At 38.5% G+C, this 25177-nt stretch overlaps 2 protein-coding genes across 3 annotated transcripts; one reads left to right on the top strand and one right to left on the bottom strand.

Annotated features, from left to right (window-relative positions):
* Window positions 1–7548: 7548 nt before the first annotated feature.
* On the bottom strand, window positions 7549–10000 carry ppil1 (peptidylprolyl isomerase (cyclophilin)-like 1). The gene is made up of 4 exons (XM_050038021.1): window positions 9800–10000; window positions 9214–9368; window positions 8379–8447; window positions 7549–8015 (listed from the first exon to the last, which is right to left on the bottom strand). The coding sequence occupies exons 1-4, from the start codon at window positions 9853–9855 to the stop codon at window positions 7795–7797; spliced, it is 501 nt and encodes a 166-aa protein (XP_049893978.1). The 5' UTR covers window positions 9856–10000; the 3' UTR covers window positions 7549–7794.
* A 2263-nt stretch (window positions 10001–12263) lies between these two features.
* Window positions 12264–24152, top strand: eno1b (enolase 1b, (alpha)). Of its 2 annotated transcripts, none has more exons than XM_050038603.1 (12): window positions 12264–12382; window positions 15065–15159; window positions 17066–17161; window positions 17815–17873; window positions 18009–18078; window positions 19677–19810; window positions 19935–20157; window positions 20636–20833; window positions 22559–22760; window positions 22877–22985; window positions 23602–23660; window positions 24036–24152. In XM_050038603.1, the coding sequence occupies exons 2-12, from the start codon at window positions 15075–15077 to the stop codon at window positions 24100–24102; spliced, it is 1302 nt and encodes a 433-aa protein (XP_049894560.1). In that variant the 5' UTR covers window positions 12264–12382; window positions 15065–15074; the 3' UTR covers window positions 24103–24152. The 2 variants fall into 2 exon arrangements, with proteins under 2 accessions (XP_049894560.1, XP_049894562.1); XM_050038605.1 differs by having other exon boundaries at window positions 12329–12377.
* Window positions 24153–25177: the final 1025 nt, after the last annotated feature.

Here is a 25177-nt window from a genome sequence, read left to right as displayed (position 1 = left end):
AGGTCAGACACATAACTGTGCTGCTCATCCCTGGAGCTCTCCTCCCCTTTATTCTCTTCAGTCCACTACAGCAGTGATACTTTTATTAACACAGACCCAGTCATTCATGAGACTTCATCTGTGAAACTCTACGGCATTATCAGTGGTGCTGACACTGATTTCTCAGACACAAATCTCTCAAAGTTGATTTTCTTACTGGTCTGATATATTTTCTGTATGACTTCAGAATAATTGATGCATTTACCGGTCTAATATTTCATGTAGTCAGTGGGTATTTTACAACATAATCTTACATTAAACCAAATATACATGCCTCCATGGCAGTTCAGCTACCTGGTGCTTGAATTTATATTGCAAAGCCCAAAGTGCCTTAAACACTACTTTTATTTTTTAGGTGTAGTATTTCCTTGGATTACAATATTGATGAGGGTTTCTTTATTTGTAACTTTTGTCTTCATTTCTGACTTTAAATGTATGTAATAAAATACTTTCTGGGGAAATATGGCTTGTGTGTGTTCATTATGTGTTCTTTTAAGTAAAAATATTGGACTATTAATGGATTTTTTTTTACTCTTCATTGACTACAGACAAACAGTATGGTGATAAACGGACATAGATGACTTAATATTCTTTTACAATGGTGACTTACACAATCTCCAGGAATTCCACAGCCGCCTCAACTCCAGCAGTGACAGTGTTGAACTCTCATTGGAGTACAGTCAGAGTGAAATAAACTTTTTAGATCTTAAAATAACAAAATCATCCTCTGGGAATCTGCACTCCACAATTTTCCGCAAGGATACAGGCCATAATACCACTCTGTATGCTGACAGCTTCCACCCTTACCTTTTTAAAAACATCCCATTTGGACAATTCCAGCATCTTCAACGCATTTGCAACCAGGAGGAAGACTTCAACTTAAAAGCTGCAGAAATGAAGGCACGTTTTGCTGAGCGTGGGTATAAAAACAAGGACTTGGAGGCATCATATCTTAAAGTCAACGTCATGGACAGAAAAAGCCTTTTGTACAAAAAACATAGACCACCACAGAAGTCAAACATTTATTTTGTGTCGACTTATAGTAAACAATTTGTCCAGATTTGAAATATTATCAAACGCAATTGGAGCATAGCCTACTACACAGTGACTCACTTTTGAAAACTCTGTTCCCTGAACCTCCTGCTTTTGTTTCTAAAAGGGCCCCACCTTACAAGACAAACTAGTCCACAGTTACTTGACACCCAAAACTACTTGGCTTCACAAACACAAACCTGTGGGTAACTTTCCCTGTGGCAACTGTTGCCACTGTGAGAATGTGTCTAAAACGGACAGGTTTGGGGATGTATTTACTAACAAGATTAATCATTTGCCAACTGTAATACTTCTTTTTTGGTGTACTGTCTTGAATGTCCCTGTGGATTTTTTTATGTTGGGAGAACCAAAAGAAGATTCAAGGACAGAGCACAAAACTGCCATTCGTACAAGAAACCCTAACTATCCCATGGCTGTTCATTATGATCAAGCAGGACATGGGAGTCCTTCCTCCCTAAAAGTGGTTGCTATTGAAGTTATACCTAACCATATAAGAGCTGGTGACAGACTGAAAAAACTCAGCGAGAAACATTTTGGATTGTCACTTTAAAGGCCACTGAGACCCCAGGTCTTAATGACGAGACTGACTTTTTGCTGTTTCTCTGATTCCCAGTAAATATTGAAACTTGATGTATTGTAACTTGTGTATTGAAAATCCTTGTTATTTTTTGTACAGCAGTCTACATTAATGTATATAAGGTATGGTTAAAAAACACAACATTATTGCTTTCCTAAAATCACATTTGGCAAAACATTATTTATTTAAAATAAATGTATGCCTGTATATTTACTTTAGGGATATTAGACATTATTATTATTGGACATGATCTATTGATGTGGGGGATCTTTGTCTCCTTGTTGTGTGTTGTTGTTGTTTTTTCCACATGTTTACATGTTCTCTGTGATTTTTCTGTGGGGTATTCCATCAAGCAGGCTAAAGGCAAATCCAGGCTTAAATGGCCACGTCTGGCTAATGTGAGCCAGAGTTCTGTTCCATCAAAGTGGCTAAGATTAGCCTCACATCGGTAACCATGGAAACCATGAAACCATGATTCTGGCTAAGCCTGATACATTGAGCTAAACTCTGGTTTCCGTTCCATCAACCTGAGCCACAACTCCGTTCCATCAAGGTGGTTAACCTGAATCCCAGCCTAGTAACCATGGTAATTTATGATGCCGGGCAATCCTGGTCTGTAGCCGGATTAAGGTGAGGATTAGCTCCATCTATGATCAAAAAATGTTCAATAGACAAGAACAGACACCTAAAAGACAGTTCTAATAATTATAAAATAATATCTAGATCATAAAATATATAACATAATTAATAAAAATAAAAGCTATTAAAAAAACAAATTAAAATGTAATAAAAATAAGATAATAAAAAAAAAACACAACTGTAAAGCCAAAATCAATTTAATAAAAACAAAACTATAATAAAATGAAACTGAGGCATTAAAAAAAAGATTGTACATGAATATGTGATTGCCCTCCCATCCCCACCCCACTCTGTTTCCAATTGGCTAGCAAATTCACAGCCAATTAAGGTCAACTGACAACGGCCAGAGAAGGAGAGGGACACACCCAGAGAGACACAGAGACAGAGCAAGAGAGAGTAAATTAGGAAATAATGGCATGCCCCTTCATCGAGGATCCTGTTGATGAGGAGGCCCACATTGTTCAGTTGGCCTTCCAACCACCACCAGCCCCAAGGGTCTTCCAGGACAGGACCAACCCATTGATACAGATGGACTCCTGTCTGTGGGAGAGGTACCGGTTCAGCAGGCAAAGCATAGTGTATCTATGCAGTTTGCTGGAACCACACATTATGAAGGTCACACGCCGCAGCCGGTCTCTGACCACTGTGCAGTCAGTCTGTACTGCACTGAAGTTCTTTGCTAGCGGTACACTCCTGTATAGTGTTGGTGATGCTGAGAGGCTAATTAAGGCAACTGTTTGCAGAGAGGTAAAAAAGGTGTATTTTCTATTCATTTTGATTATTTCTAGCATCACCATACATCATGCATAGGGCTTGATTTGCTCACATTAACATAGGTTATCTTTTATATTTATGAATTAACCATGACACAAAGCAACCACATTAAAATGGGACACACACCATTGTGGTTTGCCTGTTCCTCATCCTATAGCACATTCCATACATGTAAGGGGATTTTCCTTATTTTGATATAATAAGGGATAGAGCTTACAAATGACTCCCAAATGATGAGAAATAGATAATTGATTCACTATCACCTGCATTCACTTAATAGTTTTCCTCATCTCCACTGAACTGATGGATTTGCTAAATGGAATTTTCTACAATCAATAGATAAATGTAATGTGATTATTTCCTATAAACTGATCATTTCGGAAATGTCAAAATCTACAATCAATTATGTGATAATTGCGATGATTCACATAAAATAGTTTGATTAAATGCATCATCTGAAATGTACATAGGAATCAGTAGATAAATGTGATAAATAGTCACTAATATTCATTTACACATTTGGTGAATTTCACTAGGCATACTTGAATTGTTAGATTAAATAGGTGTTCTTATCTACATATGCTTTGTCCCTTTGATGCGGGATTTATATAACATGACATTATGCTGAAATGCTGAATTTTCTTTGTCACTTGCGCATTAAGCCTGTCGGCAGTATTCCGCCACGCCACCTGCCTTGCTTTATTAATTGCTGCAGTATTGCCTTTGTTCGTAATCATATCCTTATAGTCCTCATACACTTCCATAAGGAGCGTTTGCTCCGCCTTAGGAAAAGCCTCCGCTCGCTCCTTTCCTTTGCTTTTTTGACATCACAACATTTTCGGCACTCGACTAGTTTGGGCTTTTTATTTTCCCTGGGCGCGTGCATGAGTTGAAGTTTAACAGGTGAGGCTTGAATTAGCGTCAATTGGAGCCACCTGATTTCACTTTATCTCATTTAACCTTTATCTTTTGTTATTTTAGTTAGCCTATAGGTTTTAGTTTTGATGCATTTTATGTCTCTGTTTTAGATCATTCTTACCTAGCTACTAACTCAATTTTATGAGCTAAATAGCTTTTTGTTGGGTGGGAGGGTTGGGTTTTCTCTTTTCTTTTTGTTTTCTGTTTGGATCTTTGTTGTTTTTAACCTCTGTGAGGCACTTTGTGTTACTGTTGTATGAAAAGTGCCATATAAATAAAGTTGATTTGATCTGATTTGATTCTGGTGTTTTCCCCATCTTTTTTTGGACACATCCACATGGCCTACACCTTTAGCGCCCTCTGCTGTTTACATATTGGTGTCAAACAGAATGCCAACCTCACCTGTATATATTTGAGATTGATTAGTTGTTTGTCAGACCCTGAAGAAGACTTTTGGTCTGTTTTGTTGCCTTTGCTCAAATAAAGTTACTTTATATATTTTTACCTGAAGACGGAGTGCCTCAGCATTTTTTCCTTGGTTGTCTGCATTTTTTACAAACAGCAAGACCTCCTTGGTTTTTGTTCCATATCAGTTCACCTACTTTACTGAAGAGCACCTGTCGAGTCAGAGCCTTGTTTTTCCAAGCAGCGCTTCCTTCCTTCTTTCTTTTTCAAAGTATGGTGATAAATATTTGATTTGCTTGCTGTGGAGTTTTGTCTACTCAAACTGTTGTCACTGTTTCACTTTTGTGCCTTTTTAAGTGTTTAAAATTTTAATGTTTTCACCTTATTTTTAAGAGCAGCCCGCAGGCATTATACAAAAGGACGATATTTATTTATTTATTTATTTAAATGTATTCATTTCTCTTTGTTCCATGACTATTTTCTTTACTGATTAATGTGACGATTTGTTTGATAATAGTTTAGTAGATTAAACATTAGAAAACTCCCAGGATTCAATGTAATATATTTCTTGTTTTGTTTTACCAACAAAATCCACAGATATTCAGTTTACTGTAAAGACCAAGAAAAGCAGCAAATATTAATGTAATAATCTGGACTCATCAACTTCAACGATTAATTACTGATCAAAATAGTTGCCGTTTAATTTTCTGTCAATGACCTTATTAATCAATTGGAAAATTGTTGCAGCGCTGGGGCCCGTTACACAAAAGTAGGATTCAGACATCCTGGGGCCTGTTGTTCGAAACCTAGATAAGGGATTAAGCTGGGATATGTTGGTTATCCCGGCTTAATTTAGCGTTGATTCGGTTGTTCGAAAGCAGAGGCACATATGTTGCCATGGATATTTATTCTGTGCACTTAGCCCGGTCCCGACCAGGCTAACAACCAGGCTTAGTTTAGCCTGGTGCCTTATCTGTCCAGTCAGCTGTCACTGCGATCGGAAATCAATGTGTTTTACCGTCATTTCATGTTCTTATGTACGTATTTGCCTCATTTTTGAACAAAATACATTAAGCTTACAATAATAAAAAAAAACCCGTAACATTTAAAACATTATTTTTGTCATAGCCCAAACATACTTTGACATGCACATATCTTTACCAATAAAAAGATTAATTGTTGGAATAAACATACAAGTAGGTGTATTTGGCATTAACACAATTAGCCTAGTGGTTATTAGGTATCATAACTGTATGACCTTCCCAAATTATATTCCCAGTTAAGTGGACCAATACTCCAGTGTACTTCACATCAATGAATGAAAACATGAAGATGAAACCACAATATTCTTTGACCTCATTTTATTTAAATGAAAAATACTGTAATCAGTCACTGTCTGCTTTGAGCTGTGGAGAGAAAGAGAGAAATAACATTGATTAATACATTGCATCACAGTCATGCTTACAGTGTGCATTAAAATCACTTACTTCTTTCTGTAGTTTCTTAATTTCCAAGTCCAGTTTCCTTAAGGTTTTTCTTTTAATTTGTCAATTTGTCTTACACTGCAAGACAATCCAAAGTCAGACAGTCCACATAACACCAACGGTTGATTAATGAATGAATAAAATGATTGATTCCATGTACAGTATACTGGAATAATGTACCTTGTACGAAGAGGGCGGTTTTTAGATTACTTACGCATTCAGTCGGTCCGCAATTGTTTGCCACGCACTCTGCATTCAGTCGGTCCGCAATTGTTTGCCACGCACTCTCTCTCTGCTTTATTATCGCTGCAGTGTTTGCTTTCTTTGTGATTATATGTTTTACCTCTTCATAAGTGTCCATGATGAGACGCTGCTCACTGAGTGAGAAGTAGGCTATGCGGCACGTGCCCTCTCCATTGCTGCATCGGTGAATCTGTGATCGATCTCGAGGTCTATTTAAGAAAGCCGTGGACACGCACTCACCTGAATAAGTTACACCTGGCTAGACAAAGCCGCGCCTCCTCAGCCTGGCTTGGTGTTTGAACAACATAGGCCAGGGTTCCTACACATTTTCCATTTTAAAACTCCACACTTTACCAGACTCCTTGGTAGAATTTTCAAACCATATTTTACATCTGAGCAAAAATAGCCAGATGTTTATTATGTAAATAAATGGTTTTAAAGTCAAACTCTTAAAATGTAGGTAAAATTCTGACTATGTGTGCAATTATATTGCCAAAAATGATATAAGATATTAGATTATAGGACTGTAGCTCATATAAATCATGTAACACCATTTAGTCCACATTCCTGAAAGTTAAACAATGTTGTCAAACATCTCTGCCCAAAGAGAAGGAAATCTAACGAAAATAAACTTAAAATGAGTTTAATTTTCACGACCTCGGTGCAGCCTTGTTTGTTCACTGCATCCATGGAAACATACATTTTTGGTTTCCTTACATAGAAAAGATAATATGTTTCTTTTCTGATAACTACATCACTGCATACGTCATGAATGTTCAGACAAGCTTAATATTTAGCTATATTGTGATACAATGTATTCTAAACCAGTGGTTCCCAACTGTTCCAGCCACGGGGTCCAGATTTCTCCTCAGTCATTAGTTCAAGGTCCACACAGTTCAGTGTCATTTTGCCATGTCTTTCAGCTAGTTTGCTGTCTCTGTCAAGTAGCTGTCCATCAGTCACTCACTCTACAGCAGGAAACAGCACTTAAAAATAAAAGCTCTGTGCTGGAAATTCACTGTACTTAAAATAAAGTGTGGGTTTTTTTTTTTGTTTGTTTTTTTTACAGACGAGTCACTTGCGGTCCATTCAGAGTGGACCCATGACCCACTTTTGGACTGCAACCCACCAGTTGGGAACCACTGTTCTAAGATATTGCTGCATTTTCTTTCCAACTATTTTGGTCTCCGATGTCTGGATGTGGTTCAGTTACAGGGCACTGGGGGCAGAGCTGATTTGCAGGCTGTGACACAAGCATAGAGGTAGCTCTGCGTAGGTGCGTGCGCTCAGCTGCATGCCACACTTCTTGGCTTGTTTTTGATGACACCAAGCTCACTTTGGCCCGCACTCACACAGTAGTAAACATTATGGCTGCTCTAACTGCTCCAAACGCTATGAAAAAAAACCCCACTCAATTCGATTCATTGAATCTTTTATATGTAAAAAAGACAAAAGAGGCAATGGTCTGGCAACACACGTTTTTCCATACTCTCTTTTTCACACTTATCCAGATCTGGAAATGATTCAAATCAAATTCAATATTCTTTCAGACTGTGTAGTAACCCTGGAAGGCCAGCCTTATACAATTAAGTCACACAGCATTGAAACATTTAACAAACATTTATTTAGAAAAAAAATCAGTGTAAAAAAATCAGTATTTGTTTAACTGGCTACATTAGTTCTGATGATTTTGATATCATCGACTGGCCGATCTTGAGGGTTCGTCTCTACCATCCCAATGCGGTTCAGCACTCCTATCCCCTGATATACTCTCCCAAAAATACTGTGCTTTCCATCTAACCACTGGGTGGGTCCGAGAGTGAGGAAGAACTGGCTGCCGTTTGTGTCCGGTCCTGCGTTGGCCATCGCCAGAATACCAGCACCTACAAGACACACAAATGAAATGACAGAGTTAAAATATTTTGACTTTTCGCTGGTAAAAGTTTATCAGGTGTCACATAAATATTAAATGTTACAAATCAGTAACACCAAAGTTGTTAATTTTAAGCAGACTTCAAATAAAACTCTTAAGGGACAATGTTTGCCTAACATTTGATGCACATTGATTTAAATCAATGTATTTGAATATTGAGTTGTATTAAGTACACACAAACCTGAGTAATGACACAATACTAATAGCAATAACAGTAAAGGGCGCTGGAGCCTTTTCTTTATTTGCAAAACTACATTTGTCTCTTTCACATCTACAACCTTGTATTGAATTGGGATTTTCCCACTGTGATTACCTGTGAATTTCAGTTCTGGGTTCAGCTCATCTTCAAACTGTTTACCGAATATGGAGGCGCCACCGCGACCTGTTAGACAAACAAAGATCAGTTAAACCACAGATTCACTCCCAAGTAAAGTAAATGAACTATATTTCACACTTGTTTTGTCAAAGAGGTCAAGTTTGGATTTGTAATGCGTTTTCAGGGTGACAGGATTACAAATGAAATGTGACTGATGCATTAAAAAAACAAATGTAGGAGCATGAGCTACAGCATGTGGTGTAAGACTTGGTATGATATTTATTATGAAGAACAAAAATGTTACAGGCCACATATTACTAAGCATCCCGCTACACTCCTTAATAAAGTATACATTAACAGATAAGGCCCACAAAATATACAGAGATTTGACTGAGATGCAAGCCACTAGATACACCACATGGCCAAAAAATATGGACACTCGAAATGAAACACATCTGGAAGCTGGCCGCAGACATTGGGCGTTCCTCAAACCCAAGAAGGCAAAGAATGGACTTATGTTCTCACGGAGGATACTCTTGCTACTGCGCTATGCCCCCATCACAGGGGCCACCTGCAGTTATCCACAAAAACAAGTCAGGCTTTATCCAGTGATAGAAAGTAACACCTATATTTGTTCAAGTAAAGTACTTTAGGGGATACTTTGCCGATTTTCAACCATCTTTGTATCAGGACAATGTGGGCAGTATGTGTAAATAAAGCATGTTAAACTTGCCTCCATCTGTTACCAGCCCAAACCATAAAAAAACATATCAAAAGAACATGAAAGTATGTGGACCCTTATTTATATTGTATGTTAATGTGATGAACCCACCTGTTCCTGTGGGGTCTCCTCCCTGCACCATGAAATCTTTGATTACTCTGTGAAACTTTGTGTTGTTGTAGTAGCCTCTTCTGGCCAGCTCTGCAAAGTTCTTGCAGGTCTTTGGTGCATGTCTCCAGTACAGCTCCACCACAATCGTCCCCATCCTGCAATGAATGGTCTGCATTAGTGGAGCCAAGCTACAGTATACGTTCCCAGTCCTATGTTTCCCAGCACAATATCCTCATTAAGTAGGCTTTCAGAGATTATTATGTTCTGAGCAATGTTCAAATGTTCGGTGCATGTTTCCCCTAGTCAGTATATTGAAATCACCCACATACAGCTTATATAAACATTCATATCTTTAGCATTTTGAACAGCGAAGCTCTTGCAATATTAGTTTAAATCGGGAGACACGAGCATTTCATTATGTATTCATTAGTATATCATTATTATATATATCATTATTATAACGTCAACCTGGAAACCCCGACCCTTAGCTACCATCACCAGACCGCTGGCGAACCGACATCACGTTACTGAAAGCTAGCTTAGCCGAGTCAGTTAGCATTCCTAAGTTTTAATAAATAAAACTTACGTCGTGTCCAGAGCCAATGTTGGCGGCTGCCATGTGTCCGGAGGTATCCCAGACATTATCACTCTGAACAGTAGCCTTCAGTGATCTATAAACAAACGTGTTTGAATAAAAAGTAAACTATTTATCAGTTAACACATTTATCTCATTCATTTCATGAGGAGTTTCTTCTCCGGTTGCCGCTCGTTTCCTGTACATTCTTCTTCGTTGGTGTTTAATAGCGGTTAGCATCCAAAAAGTCGCATTACCGCCCTCTAGTGGATTGAAATGAGACTTTAAAAAGTTATCCACCACCTCTCATCCCACTCTTTAATAAAACCAGTTGATAAGTAAAATTAGCCTGATCAATCTGGACTCTGAGAGGACCTGAAAGCCTCTGTCTCTCTCTTTTTAATGACTTAAATTCGTTGGATTTCAAATTTTCAACAACACCAAACCACCTTTAAAGGAAAAAAAACACCAGGCAAAAATAAAATAAAATAGGTTAGAATTGACTCATACTAATAGATGAAATAGAAGCAAAAAAAAACCATAATGATAAAACCAATAAACTGAGGTACATCAAAATAACAGTTTTAACATGACATATAAGTAAATGTGTCAGAATCCAACCATACCACTGTTAAATGTCCACTCGCAGTCCATAAAAGTGTCAAAATAGTGTCCATGTAATAGTGTCCATCGCCACATCCACCTTCCTGCACTCATTGCAATTCCAACAAGAGCTGTACACACTACCGACAACATGTCAAACATATCAATATATGCGTACCATGTATGTTTTGAGCCTGGTACTTAGCAAAATCAAAATCACTCCCCCTATGCTCAGACAAGTATGTACATTTGTCATCCCACCATAGTACTGCTGTTCTCTTTGTTTTGCCTTTACTTTATATACTGTAATGCACACTGGACTGGATAATGTCACATCCAGTCACTACCTCCAGTCACATGCTGGTGGAGTAAGCCCAAGACCAAACACAGATTCCTTTATGATACAGACATCTATCCTTGCTTTAATTCCATCGTTTAAGTACCAAATTTCCTCTAACAAATCTTGTATTACCTGACCATTATCATGTGCTCTCACACCCCCATCATGTGTTAAGCACATTAAAATCCCAACATCATACATCATGATTTATACTCTGTCCTTCTACTTCCTCAAGCGTGTTTAATTCTAGCCTTTGTTGGCTGATGGATTGTAGTAATTTCCCACCACTAACTTTTTTTCCTCTCACCCTGCACTTCACACAGGTATTTCTGACTATGCTTTGATGACTGAGCCCTTGGGTGTTGACAGAATTACTAAGATCTATGATAAGATGACAAGATATACTGAAAACTGACAGGTAAAAGCACACAGAGTGTGTGTGTGTGCAGCTTTGCTCATTATTAAAAAGGGAGGGAGACAACATGACTGATGATGGAGTACAATATGTACAGACTCATGAAGCAACAGTGTTAACAACCAAAGCAAGTCGGGAAGACCTGAAGAGAAAATGTGTAATTGTGGTAATTCTAATTACATGAGTGAGCAAGTAAATAAATATTTATTTGGCCCTTATTAAAACAAAAGTTACTACTTGCTTCACAATAAATGCATTCAGGACAGAATATGATGATTAAATACATCCTTTACCATTATATCAATGATGGGGAGTAACTAGTTTCATGTAACAGAGTTACAACATTAAATTGCAAGATAAATGTGACTGTAATCAGTTACAGTTACTGAGAAAAACTATGTGATCAAATTACAGTTACTGAGAAAAACTATGTGATCAAATTACAGTTACTTCGGCCTATATGAGGAAATAACAGTGATTTATTCATTCATTCATTCATTCTGTTGCTTTGCTTTTTTTTTTTTTTTTTTTACCGTGCAGGAATGTCTTCTTTTGGCTTTCAGGGCAATACCAGCCAGCAAAGCCCTTGAGACAAGTTTGAGTGTGACACGTATGCAGTTGTGCTTTTAGGACTTTTCAGCTTTTTGCCCAGTTTAAAGCATATGTTAGAAAAGTAATCAAATGTGACAAGTAATGGTTACTTTACTTATTTTTTTTTCACCGGGTAACTAGCCATCTGTAACGTATTACATCTCAAAAGTAACCTTCCCAACACTGCTTATCATAATTCATATACTTCTACTACATTCTTGTTAACATTCAGTTTAATTTGCAGTTACTGTCCGGTGTATTACTTTATTTCAGTTTTTTAAACTTGCTCAGTTTTATTTTTAGTTTTTTTTTATTTATTTTGTTTGCGTCATCATATCTTTCTTTTTTTTAATACTTATTTGATTAGAGTTGTTTGGGGGGGAGACTCAAGCTTAAAATTTTCATTGCCAACAACTTGAAAATGATGAGCTGAGTTTTATGTCAGTCTGGTGTAGTTCACATTTAAAAACCTATGGGGGCAGCAACACATATATGAGGCGTAGGGCGTGCCGGAAAAATATAAGAAGAAGAAGAAGAGAGTCTTCTTCGTTGATTCTTGCCTATGATTCTTGCACGCATTTGTCTTGGACGCTGTCAAGACACACTTCGTCCGAGTCTTCTCATCTTGTCTGCGGTTTACAGTAAGGTATGGTCACCTGTTGCGTCTTCACTTCTGTTATCGGGGATGTTTCATCATTTTGTTTCTCTTTTGGGCATTTTGTGCCAACACGCTCTATTTCCTGTTTTACGTAACAGTAAGTTCAGTTAAAGTTAGCTAGCGTTAGCAACCGTCGGAAACGTAGTGTTTGAGGTCTAGCTAAAAGTCAGAAGTTCATACTCTACTTAAACTTTGAACTCCTTACTTTGTTATGGTTAAACAGTGGTGTGATAGTTTGCGATGTTTAAATGTTATGCAGTAATTAATCCTAGACAAATCAGTTGTGACGTACTTATTCAGAATAACGTTATAGTTAAACTTGTCACATTGACACATTGAGATGCAGCGATAACGAGCACTTCACTCCATGTCCTCTTGCTTCTCCACTCCTAACCTGACCTCGTGTTCGTTTTTGTGTGTCAGTCTACTATTTCCAAGATCAAGAATTACTTAGAGTAAAGTCCCTAATTTCCATAATGACAGTGAGTCATATCGACAGCTAGCTGTTATGTAATGCATGTGTTCCAGCAATGTGCAAATAACTTAAAAAAGATATGTAAGATATAAAAGATATTGAAACATTAAAACCACTGGTGGTGAGGTGAATAAAACGGATCATTTAGTAACAATGTAATGTTTCGCTGGGAAACCTTGGGTCTTGCCATTCATGCGGATGTCACTTGATGTGCTCCACCTACCCGCACGTACACCACCTCATGGTAGCGGCACTTCCTGATGGCAGTGGCACCCCAGCAAGACAGTGAGCCATGCTACACCGCAAAAACTGCTCAGGAATGGCCTGAGGGACATGACAAATAGCCCAATACGTTGACCTGGCCTCCAAATCCCCCAGATTCTAATCTGAGCGTACTTGGGATGTGCTAGTATGCCACAACCCACAGTACTATAAGGATCCATCAGCAACGCAACACCATTCCTTGACGGGTCAGAGCCAAGTTCCATCCAGAGAGGTACCTCTGGGCTACCTCTGGGGTACCAGTATATTCCACGAAGGCTCAATCAGATTGGGATCTTTTGAGGCCTGGTTAATGCCTTGAGCTCTTCATCATGTTTTGTGGGCCATCCTTGAGCAGTGCTTTGCAGTGTGACATGGCATGTTGTCCTGCTGGTGGGCCACTGTCGTCTGGAGTGCAGTTGCAATGAGACGGGGTACTTGGTGGAGCACATCAAGTGCACCCACATGAATTTGAGGACCCAGGGTTTCCCAGCAGAACACTGAATTGTAACAAGATGATCAACGTTATTCACTTCACCTGTCAGTGGTTTTAATGTCTTGGCAGATTGGTGTATGTGTAGTTGTTATTCTACTACTTGGTTCTGCTCCTGTATTGACTTTTAGAAGTCTAGTGTTACAAAGACGATGCCTAAGCACATGCATTTGTTTTTTCTGTGTTTAATTGCTGCCATTGTTGTAGTAGATTTGTTTAAATCTAATTTGAACCACACCCTAGGCCTGCCTGAACCCCAGGTGGTCCAAAGGCTTTAGTTCAAGCACCCTGCAAATAACTACATTGCTTAAGGCTTGATGACCTCTAAGTGAAGATAACCTCCTACAGATAGAGGAGTCTGGCTTTTTCACATGGGTTGGGCTTTTTTTGTTCTTTTATCAGGAATGGCTGGGAGTGGGGGGTCGAGAGTTAATCAGTCATAAGTCTCTCATGGTTTTTTAACTTGTGTTAGGGATTCTTATACATTTTTTTCCCTACTCTCCTGTTTCCTATCAAAATTCAAAGGTTCACACTAAGTCACGGATGAGTCCCATGACAGGCAGCATCTCCAAGCCAAGACTTGAGACTTTGTTGTGACTTGCAAAACATTGCCTTACTAGTGCTGATTGTTCTTCAACTCTCCAAAAAAACTGTCCATCAGAGCCCAAGCTGACATAATCAGATGTCTAGTTTTATCCGACCAACACTCAGAATCAAATCTTCACATGTGGGAATCTGAAACCATTTGATTTTTGGCCTTCTTGTTTTGTAACATGACTTAAAATGATCAAAAGTTTATCAAAAAAAGTAATTAGTTCATTTTGTCCTTTGACTTATTAATTAATTATCTAATTATTTCTGCTCTCAGTGTTAGTGAGAAACTGAAACCCAGTCTGCAGGAAGAGTCATTGTGTTGGTGTGTTAGCCTGCTTGTGTATGTGGCATGCAAGGCAGAGGGATTACTGTGGATATTATGTCCAGCGGTGAATGACAGAGGGACTTTACTATGGCATAGATTCTGTTGTAATGACGGTAGCATCATGACTCCTTGGTACAACTTAAATTCATACACATTTCCCTGCAGCAACACAAGTTGTAACTAAAAGCTTATCCTGCCTTTGACAGATGCAGCAATTTCTACATTACCTCACTGCCATGTGATTAATCAGATGAGAAGGTCTAATCCAATTAGGATAGTAGCAGGCCTGTTAGCACGCCTAAGCTTGCACGTAGGTCAGGATATTTTTGTGAGTAAGCTCCAAGGAGGAAGAAAGTAAAAGAGGTGCAGCAGTAGTAACAGACAAATAGCCTTTTTTATAGCATTAAGGGTTTTTTTGCATTGTTCTATTGTCTTAAATCCGAGTTTTTACAGGCTGCAGTGCATCTTTGTCCAGAGGATTGAAAGATAGTGACAAGTTTAACCTCTCTGTCTCTTCTCAAGGTCCGACACCATGTCCATTGCCAAGATCCACGCCCGAGAGATCTTTGATTCTCGTGGAAACCCCACTGTAGAGGTTGACCTTTACACTGATAAAGGTAGGCAACAATATGACTTATTGAAAAATGTGCATCGTTTCATCAGCCATTAAATTCCTGCAAAAGTTATGAGATCAGAAGAACTGTTTCCCAGCCCTGGAGACGGTTTGAAATTAACAGGATGTTTTGGAAAAGTTTTGAATAGACATTGTTTTAGCTATTGTTTGAAATATGGTTATAGAAATTCCCAAACATACCTAACCTTACACAAAATACATTCTTTGTATTATTTATTTAAAATATAGTGCTGTGCTTTGTGACCATTGAAACATCATTAATATCATGTGATACACAGACCGGACTGACAGGACTGCATCACTGCTATTAGTTATTAGACATGTCTATAAAACAAACATTTGTTTCATAAGAAATAAATGCATATAGACTTTAAATCAAACACACATCAAATTGCATTGACATCCCAAGTATAGACGCTAATATATTTAAGCACTGGCCCTAGAGGCCCCCAGGCCCCTAAATTTGATGGCCCAACTTCTGTAAAGGCAGGTTGACCCAACTTTCCAAAGCCTTCCGTGACTGTGATAGTTCAAGGTCTTTGTGAACATACGATACATATATTCTGTCACACTTTCTTTCTCCCACTGTCTGTCATGTCTGCAATAAATGCATTACGAAAAACAGTAGAAAACCTATAGCCCTTTTTAAATAGGAATTGTGCAAATTTGCAGGAAAGCCCAATCAGTCTTCGTTCAGCATTGGCAGTATTAAAACAAAATCGGGGAGTGCAGCAGAAAACTGCCTGCCTACTTTTGTTCATACAGAATGTGTCTTTTTCGGGGGGTGAGCAAGTAACACAATGTGTAACCCAGCGTGTGACATAACTAATGACTTGCGCCTTGCTCCGAGGGAAGCCGCGGCTGGTCAGTCCTTCGGTGATTCTCTCATAAGTTGGCCTGTCCCCGTCATTTTGACGGTTAATGGCCTCTTCGTTTGCGAGTGCAAGGAGGGCGCGCTATTCCTTGTCTCCCCAGTTGCTCATCTTTACAGTGTCTGTCAGGTTTGTGTTTCCCTCTTGCTACTAGCTGCTCATTCCTGCTATCAGCTGTTTCCTGTTAGTTCACTGCCAGCGAGTCGCACGTGCGGCGTCATCAACAGCTCCTCCCACAAGTCATCAACAGCCCCTCCCGTGGCGAAGGGCACCTTTTTTTCAAAAAGGTTCCGCCAATATGTTTACCTCTACGCGGAAAATCTGGCAGTGTAAAAGGCTTATGATACATACTTCCAACTGTAGCCCTCTTTGTAGCTACTTAAATGCCTGCTTCCTTTCACACCTAAATTTCCGTTGCTGTGTTAGCAGTTTGAGCAGGCTTAGTAAACCCATACTTCAGTAGTCCCAACATATCGGTAGCTAGCCGGCAACGAGCAGTACTGTTCTCTATCTTCATAGAATGTTGAGCTAAAACGTGCAAATGAATCGGGATGTTTGTGAAACTGTAATGTGCATTGGCGAATGCTTGTAATATGGGGATTTTTTTTTTAAATTTAACCTTATTTAGACAGGTAATCTCATTGCAGTGACATTCTCAAGAGAGACCTGTGGCCATAGGGGGCCACATAAAAGAGTAACTTTTTTAAGGCCACAGACTGTCATGCATCGGTTAATGCTGAACCCTGATCTTCAGAATCTTTTCTACTGTTTTTCTGTTTAATTATCTATGGCTGTGTCAGACCTATTAATTTTAAACTACTTATATTTAAGTCATGGAAGTGGGGTAAAATAGTTGTGGAAAAGTTTTGAAAATTCACTGGTGAAAATGTGTGGGAACCTTTGAATGTACAGTCATAGTACCCATGTGCCTCAATCACAAAATTCATTTCATCATCTTTAGTTTTTGTCATGGCACCACTCTCATGTCCTCTCTCTGCTCCCATGTACATCTCACAGGCTTGTTCAGGGCAGCCGTACCAAGCGGTGCATCCACTGGAATCTACGAAGCCTTGGAGCTCAGGGACAATGACAAGTCTCGCTACCTGGGGAAAGGTCTGTATGACACTTTAGTGTTAATTTTTTAATAGGATATAATGAGTTTAATGTCAGGTGTAGTTTTTATTTTTACCACCGAATATAAAAAAACCCTTTCTTGCCTTTACAGCTTGAAGCAGAACTAAAGTTAATGTAAAAATACTATATTATACTTTTCTTTTTTTCTCTGTCTTTCTTTGTGTCATCTTTACTCTCCATTTTCTTTTCTTCTCTGAGCCAGATGTGAAAGGGTTAGTGAGTTTCCATTGCCTGTCACTCTAAAATTAAAAACCAAGATTTGTCCATTTGACAGAACAACCAATTACATGATCATTTAATGACATGACAACATAAAAACTCATCACTGAATGCTTCTGACAATCAACCAGATATGATTTGCATGGTGAACTGTCATTAAAGAATGCTCGCACCCCAGTGTTGCTGATGAGCCTGTGGATTGATGGACTGTGAAATGAAACTATGTTTAATAAGACTAATTATGTTTGTTCATCTTAAACAAATTATAAAAGAAGTACTATTGCATGCTCTCTGGATATGTATTTTATATTAAAAAAAAAGTTGCATGTGTTTCTAAATCTATGCATTGGTTTCGTTACAAGATTTACCCGTAATGTTGTGAAAGAATAATCACACTAGTTTTTCTGTTGCAGGAGTCTCACAGGCTGTCGAAAACATAAATTCAACCATTGCACCTGCACTTGTTGGCAAAGTAAGAAGATTAATTCTCAACCCTCTGTCTTTGTGCTTTGTCTCTCAAATGTTGAACCAACTAAATTTTGGACTGTTCATTGTTGTCAGTGCTAATATAAATCATCTCTAACTTGTTCCTCTCCCGTCTCCTCAGGATGTATCTGTGGTTGAGCAAGACAGAATTGACCGTATGATGATAGAGTTGGATGGCACAGAGAACAAATGTAAGTGACAGTAATCACACTGTTCACCTGTTAGCCTAAGGTTCTTTTCCCATCTGAAAGTCCGAGCCAGGGTTTGCATTTTTGTTCAAATGTATACATTTAATTTTGGTTTCACATTTGGGTCAAGCAAGTTCACTAAAGAACTTTACATGACATACCCATGTTCTGTTGTCATCAGCTATGTGAGCTTCTTCTCCTGATACTTGACATAGATTGGTTGCAAGACCAGCTCTCTCATTCTCTTGTCTCCCTCTCCCTCATCCTTTTGGGAAATAATTTAAAAGTGTCAGAGTTTTTGTAAATGTTTCCAACTGAGTCTTGATAAAGTCCACTCCTCGTCTCTCCAAGTGCTACTGCAGCTCAGTTTGTCACGTTTTGTTGTTCGTGGACAAATTGAAACTGACGGTGTACATTTGCGACCACTTGACAGTTAACTGCTGATTTCTCCTCTGGTCTGATCACCAACAACTGTCTTGTCTGAGTGCAGTGAATGTCTCTGTCGCTAAACCGCTCATGCACTACGCACTTAGGCACAAGATTACTCTTATCACATGACGATAGCCTGCCAAAACACCCCTGTAATTGTTTCAAAAGTCCTAACCATCCAAAAAGTGCTTTCACACCATGGTTTAGTTTGATCCAGACTGTGACCTCCTCTTTTCATTTGACCAAGGTTTAGCTGATTGCTTTGGACCGTGGTTCAGGGGAGGTTTGACACCTGTAATTGTGGTTCTGATCAATCTTTATCTATAATTTTTTATAACTGTCTGGACTACGGCAGTGTTCTGGCAAGGCAGCGATTTTCACTTCTTGTTTGCCCTTTTGCCTTCACTCTTGCGTTAAACAAGTGAAACCCCTCTTCAGCTGACTTGAGGTCAGACAACCAACTTGACCAGTAAAGAACTTTTTACTGTTTGGCTCTATGTTTAAGATCATTGTTTTGCTGCATTATTTTTTATTATCTGAGCATCTTTTTACTTAGATGTGATGCATGTACTTAAATCTGAGATGTTTCCATAATAACGTCACTGCTGATTGCAGCAGGAGGACAGGAACTTCCTGAATTACTGATAAATACTAAATTCAGATATAATCTGGTGATGAATGCAGGGTTTTCCTGGCTCAAAATGAGTTGGGGCTGGTACCATCAAGACCACTTGTACAATGTATATGCAACGGCATTTACAAACTCCCATCTGGTGATATAAAACTATCATTGAACAGCAGGGAAAAGTAGTTTTGTTTTCTTTAGTGTTTTCTTTTATGTTGTGTTGGCAAAGACTTTATCAGCAAAAACACGGTGGCATACCAGGCTGGCCCCCACTTTGATGCGGTTGCTGTGTTCTTCCTCTTTGGCAGTTTTGGCAGTGCCTTTCGCAATGAACTGTGCTGATTACGACAGAGCCACCACATATGTGTAATGCTGCAATGGCAGTTACAAATGACAGAAATCTACTAAGTGCAACACTTGTTAGAAAATAGTGTTTTCCAATTTGACACTCGTCATAGAGTTTTGTTGTGAGCTGGAGGCAGGATGGAATTTGAGGAGGCCGCCTCATAATTTAAATAAATCTTTCTCTCTCTCTCTCTCCAAACAGCCAAATTTGGAGCAAATGCCATCCTGGGTGTTTCCCTGGCTGTCTGCAAAGCTGGTGCAGCAGAGAAAGGTGTCCCCCTGTATCGTCATATTGCTGACCTTGCAGGAAACCCAGAGGTCATCCTGCCTGTGCCGGTGAGAATCTGTGTGCCAAATTACATGCATCATTTTCCTGGTAGATCTTCCCTTTATTATTCAGTTCACCTCCAGCTTATTGTGAAGTCACAGCTCTTGTTCCTTTCCCCTCCACCTCCACCAGGCCTTCAATGTGATCAATGGTGGCTCCCATGCAGGCAACAAGCTTGCCATGCAGGAGTTCATGATCCTGCCCATCGGCGCAAGCACCTTCAAAGAAGCCATGCGCATCGGAGCCGAGGTCTACCACAATCTCAAAAGCGTCATCAAAAAGAAATATGGTCAGGATGCCACCAACGTGGGTGATGAAGGTGGTTTTGCTCCAAACATCCTGGAGAACCAGGAGGGTATGTATGAGAAATTATTTTTTCTGAGCTTCTGATGATGACACACTCCTACAACTGCAAGATTAGCATAACTTTCAGGTTCCTTAAAAACCACTGCAAGCTTCTTTTATCATCATGAAGAAATTGGCTTTGCTGTAAACCAAATGTGCAGCCAGTAAAAATTTGTGATCACACCTTGTAATAAAAACACTCACACTTAAAATGTTCTTCCTTTTACTTGTTTCTAGTGTACAGTGTTAGATTGCAGTTGGTAGTGGTATGGGAGTGTGTTCTCTTGAAAGACATTTCTAATATTTGTTCCACTCTACATACATGCTTTTGAAGGTAATATTTGCCACAGGACTATTTGATTATATTACAATGTATAGGAATTTATATTTTTCTGTTCAGTCAGTGTGGAAATCATGATCATCATTTGTTGTTTTCTGTGCTGCTCAATGCAACTCATATTTTCCACATTTATTGTTTAACTCTGCAGCTCTGGAGTTGATAAAGGAGGCCATCTCCAAAGCAGGATACACAGATGAGGTTGTGATCGGCATGGATGTGGCAGCGTCTGAATTTTACAGGGAGGGAAAATATGACCTGGACTTCAAGTCTCCTGATGACCCGAGCCGTTACATCACCCCTGACGAGCTGGCTGACCTTTACAAGAGCTTTGTGAAGGATTATCCAGGTAGCCTTCACACACTTTCTCTATTTACACATTATATAGCAGGCGGAGAGTGAGACTTTCTTTTAAAGCGGCTAAAACATGTTTTGCTGCAGAGCCCCGTCCACAGCAGTGCATTACTTAGCTTCTGTGTTGGACTCTAACCTGCTTCTCCATGTAAAACACTGACTATGAATAGGTTTCCCATACAACCCCACTTCAAAAAAATCCACACTGTTCTTTTAATAGGAATATCCGACACTGTAACAGTGTATACATGAGAGAAAATAAGGGAAAGCAATGTAGGTCCCCTTTAACTATGTGGGGTATCTTAGTTTTAATCTACTCACCCTCTAAGAGGCCCAGACAAAATGATTTTGTGTGCTACTGGCAGCACTGGTTTACAACACCACACACCTGATAACCTTGGAAAGCTTTCAAGATCAGCAATTTTCATATTTCATCGCTATATTTTCTTAAATTAATGTTTAATGTGTCGGCAGCTCAAGTCTCAAACAGATATGAAGCAGAAAAAATAAAGGAAAACATTTTGAAGTAAAAAAAAAATGTTGGAAGTCATCTCATTTTTGAAGCAAGTAAAAGCTAATCAAAGCACTTGCCAAAGTGTAGACTTCAGAGATTTGTGCTCTGAATCACAATGACAGCATTGAAAGCTATTGTGAATTCCAACAGGAGCTTAAATGAATATTTGTCACAACAGTTGTCTTTGTTTGGAGTAAAAAAATAACCCTGTACAAAGATAGAGAATTGTCATTCCAGCAATGTTCAAACCTGCATTTATATTGAGTTTTTACAAGCTGTAAAACTAAATTAAATTTCCTTTTTATAGCACACATTCACTTTGAAATGAGATAACACTCAAATGTAAGTACATCCAGACTGATGTCCTCATGATTCTTTTAAAATGAAAGGATACTTTTGTGTGGGCACAACTTGGGAATGACAGCCAAAGATGCGAAAAATAAAACCTAATCAGGTTAACTGCAAAAAGTCTGAGAGAAATAACATGAGCAATCAGACGATCATACAGGTTTTAAACAGTTTTGGCAAACTGAAAAAAAAAACAAAAAGAAAGAGTCTGTTAGACTTTTTAAGTTTTTCCCATGTCATTCAGTTAGTTAAGGACCTTCAAATTGCAACCTGTGGTTATGAGTTATTGTCATGTTTTACCACAAAGAAAACCAAACATAGATAAGGACTAATATTCAATTGCTGAAGCCAGCATGCTGCCTCAGCACACAGCTCTTTATATCTGTTTCTTTAACCTTGATTCAATCCTCATCACTCATCAAGTACCTTGTGCTGCTGTTGATGTAGCCTCTGTTGTGTATTGTGTTTTAATGTAAATTGTTTTAATGTGTCCTGTCTGGATGTGATATGATTTGTTAGTGCACGTACAAACCAAAGATACATTTCCAGCTTTTGCATGCAAAAAGTAGATGATAAAGTATGTTTTTATTCTGATCTCTTTAAACTGTTGAGTTCTTTATGACCCTGTTGAATCATCTGATTATCTCATCGTTCATGTTTCTTGCCCTGCTGGACCAACAATATTATTTAGTATTTGATCATAAGCTATGATTAGTTCATTTAGGAGCTGTCTGTTTCTCTTCTGAAGGATGTGTTGATGGAACAACAGCTGAACATGATCAGATATTTCAGTTTAAGCCACACTGATCATTTGTGTCACTATCCAATAAGAAATGTCTTCATATTTTTGACTGACAGTGGTTTCCATCGAGGATCCCTTTGACCAGGACGACTGGGCGGCCTGGACCAACTTCACTGGCAGCGTAGACCTCCAGGTGGTTGGAGACGATCTGACGGTGACTAACCCTAATCGCATCACCAAGGCTGTGGATGAGAAGGCCTGCAACTGCCTGCTGCTTAAAGTCAATCAGATTGGCACAGTGACTGAGTCCATGCAGGCGTAAGTCAGCACTTAAGATTTGAATAAAGTCTGGGATGTGGCTATAGATAAGGTGAATATTGAATACTCTGTATACCATACAATGAGCTGTAATGTGTCACTCGTCCTCCTCACAGGTGTAAGATGGCCCAGGAAAACGGCTGGGGTGTGATGGTCAGCCATCGCTCTGGTGAAACTGAGGACACCTTCATAGCGGACTTGGTGGTCGGCTTGTGCACTGGGCAGGTAAATTCGAATAAAAAATATTTATTGTTTGAGTGTGTCTTTTAAGAACATAATAAATTAGACATTTAGGACAATAAAATGTATTTTTCTCCTGTCTATTTTTACTCTGGGACAATGGACCTCTCATGTTGGAATCAATATAGGCATAAATTTTGTCTTATTTGTATTCCTTAAAATTATTTGTTCTTATTTTTAGTACCCATTGATTCATCAGTGTTAAGTTACTTTGCTATTTTCTTGGGTAAAACAAAATTTGGTAACACTTTACTTGAAGGTATCTACATAAGGGTGACATGACACTGTCATAACATTATGTACATGTCATAAATGTTTATGACTGCTGTCATTAAGTGTCATTCAGTTTTTGTAATGACAAGTTGACATTGTTTGGGTTGTCTTGATTATGACAACTTGACATTAATTAAAGTGACATTACCAGGAGTTGTCTTTGTCATGACAAGTTGACATTAAATTTGTTTGGGATGTCCTTATTATGACAACTTGACATTAACATAAAGACATCTCCTGGTAATGTCATCCTGGTTAATGTCAAGTTGTAATCAAGTTGAAATCTTTCAGTTAAGATCATTGTACATGTTTTGTCCTGCACTTTCAGATCAAGACTGGGGCACCCTGTCGCTCTGAGCGTTTGGCTAAATACAACCAGATACTTCGGTAGGTCTCATTCTTCTCCTATCATAATTATGATTTATATCCCAATTGTGCCATCATTTGAAAAGTATAAAATCTGACTGTGCATGTGGTGTTCTTTAATTTCTCAAATAAAATACCACCAGTGCCTTTCTGCTAACTACTACTCCTGCAGTATTGACTAAAATCTACATAAATAATACTGTTTAAACTGTTTCTGTTAGTGCAGTAATGTCAGTTTGTCATTTCTGATCCTTTAAACAGCATTGTGTCTGTACTAAGCTGATGTTATATCCATACCATTGATGTGATTAAATACAAGGGGAAAGACCTACTTGTTGTAAAAATACATACATTAAAAAAAGGAAATTAATTTTTACTATGTCTGTTTTACTGTAGCATCGAAGAGGAGCTGGGAGACAAGGCTGTTTTTGCTGGTAAAAACTTCAGGAAGCCATTGGCATAGTAAATGGACGAAGCACTTACTTCACAGGCAAATTAATTTCTACACACAAATCCATGACAACACATTTGATAATACTGGAAAACACATCAAAGAGATAACGGTTAATGTAGAGCTACTAATCATGGTATATAATTCATAGAGGGAACAAGACTATTAAGATTTCTACTGTGTGTGTTTGTTAATGTGGAGTAAAATAATAGAGCAGATGTTACTGTGAGTAATATTTAATTACAGCACTGACGTACTGTAATCATAAAAGCTGCACTTTGAGACCGTTAATAATAAAAAAAATCTTATTAGTAACAAAATGTATTGTGATTATTTGTCCCATGTTTCGTTTTATTTTACTGTGGTGGTGGTGGAAGATGTTTATGTTGAGTTGAAGGAGATCCCACATCTTTTGAGTACTTCAGTGATTTGAAAATATATCTATAATACAATGAAACAAAAGGGCAATCTAGTCTGATTATTAAACTAGAGTGGAACCTGTGGAGCTGTAAATAAAAATATGGAGAAAAAAAAGATGGACAGATATCCAATTCTGCAAATGTGTAGACTGTTAATTTCTCAGCAGACTTTATTACAGTAACAAAGTAAAATTCAGTGAAGTGTTCATCTGCTTTTGTTAGTTTTTGTGTCATACTATATACACAAAGTTACACATTTTTTAAGTCTCGAAACTTTGTAGTGTATCAATCATAAACTTGTTTTATGTTGGTAAATTATTTAATTATTTCTGGCTCCTGATTCTCTTTTCCATCATTTAACTGTCTCATTTACACACACTTGTACCATTTAAAGCACCTTTGTGGGGAGAAGTCAGAACAGAAGAGTCTTGCTTGTTGTCTGCCTGAGTTGTGTATCTGAGCTCAGGTGAGTCTTGTGTAACTACCTTACCTCTATCTACCCCTATCACTTAAACTCATCATGACCACCCAGGGGAGTGAAACACCACATGTCCTCTGCAGGTTAATACAAATGGATGCTTTCACTTGGAATGGAAAACTTGCACATTACAGAACAACCTGTTTCCAGCTTCGGTAGATAGTCTAGATTCAGCTCTCTGTGTTTGACA

The sequence above is a fragment of the Epinephelus moara genome, chromosome 24 (assembly GCF_006386435.1).
Source record: "Epinephelus moara isolate mb chromosome 24, YSFRI_EMoa_1.0, whole genome shotgun sequence".
Lineage (NCBI taxonomy): Eukaryota > Metazoa > Chordata > Actinopteri > Perciformes > Serranidae > Epinephelus > Epinephelus moara.
This window is presented reverse-complemented; position numbering and strand designations above follow the sequence as displayed.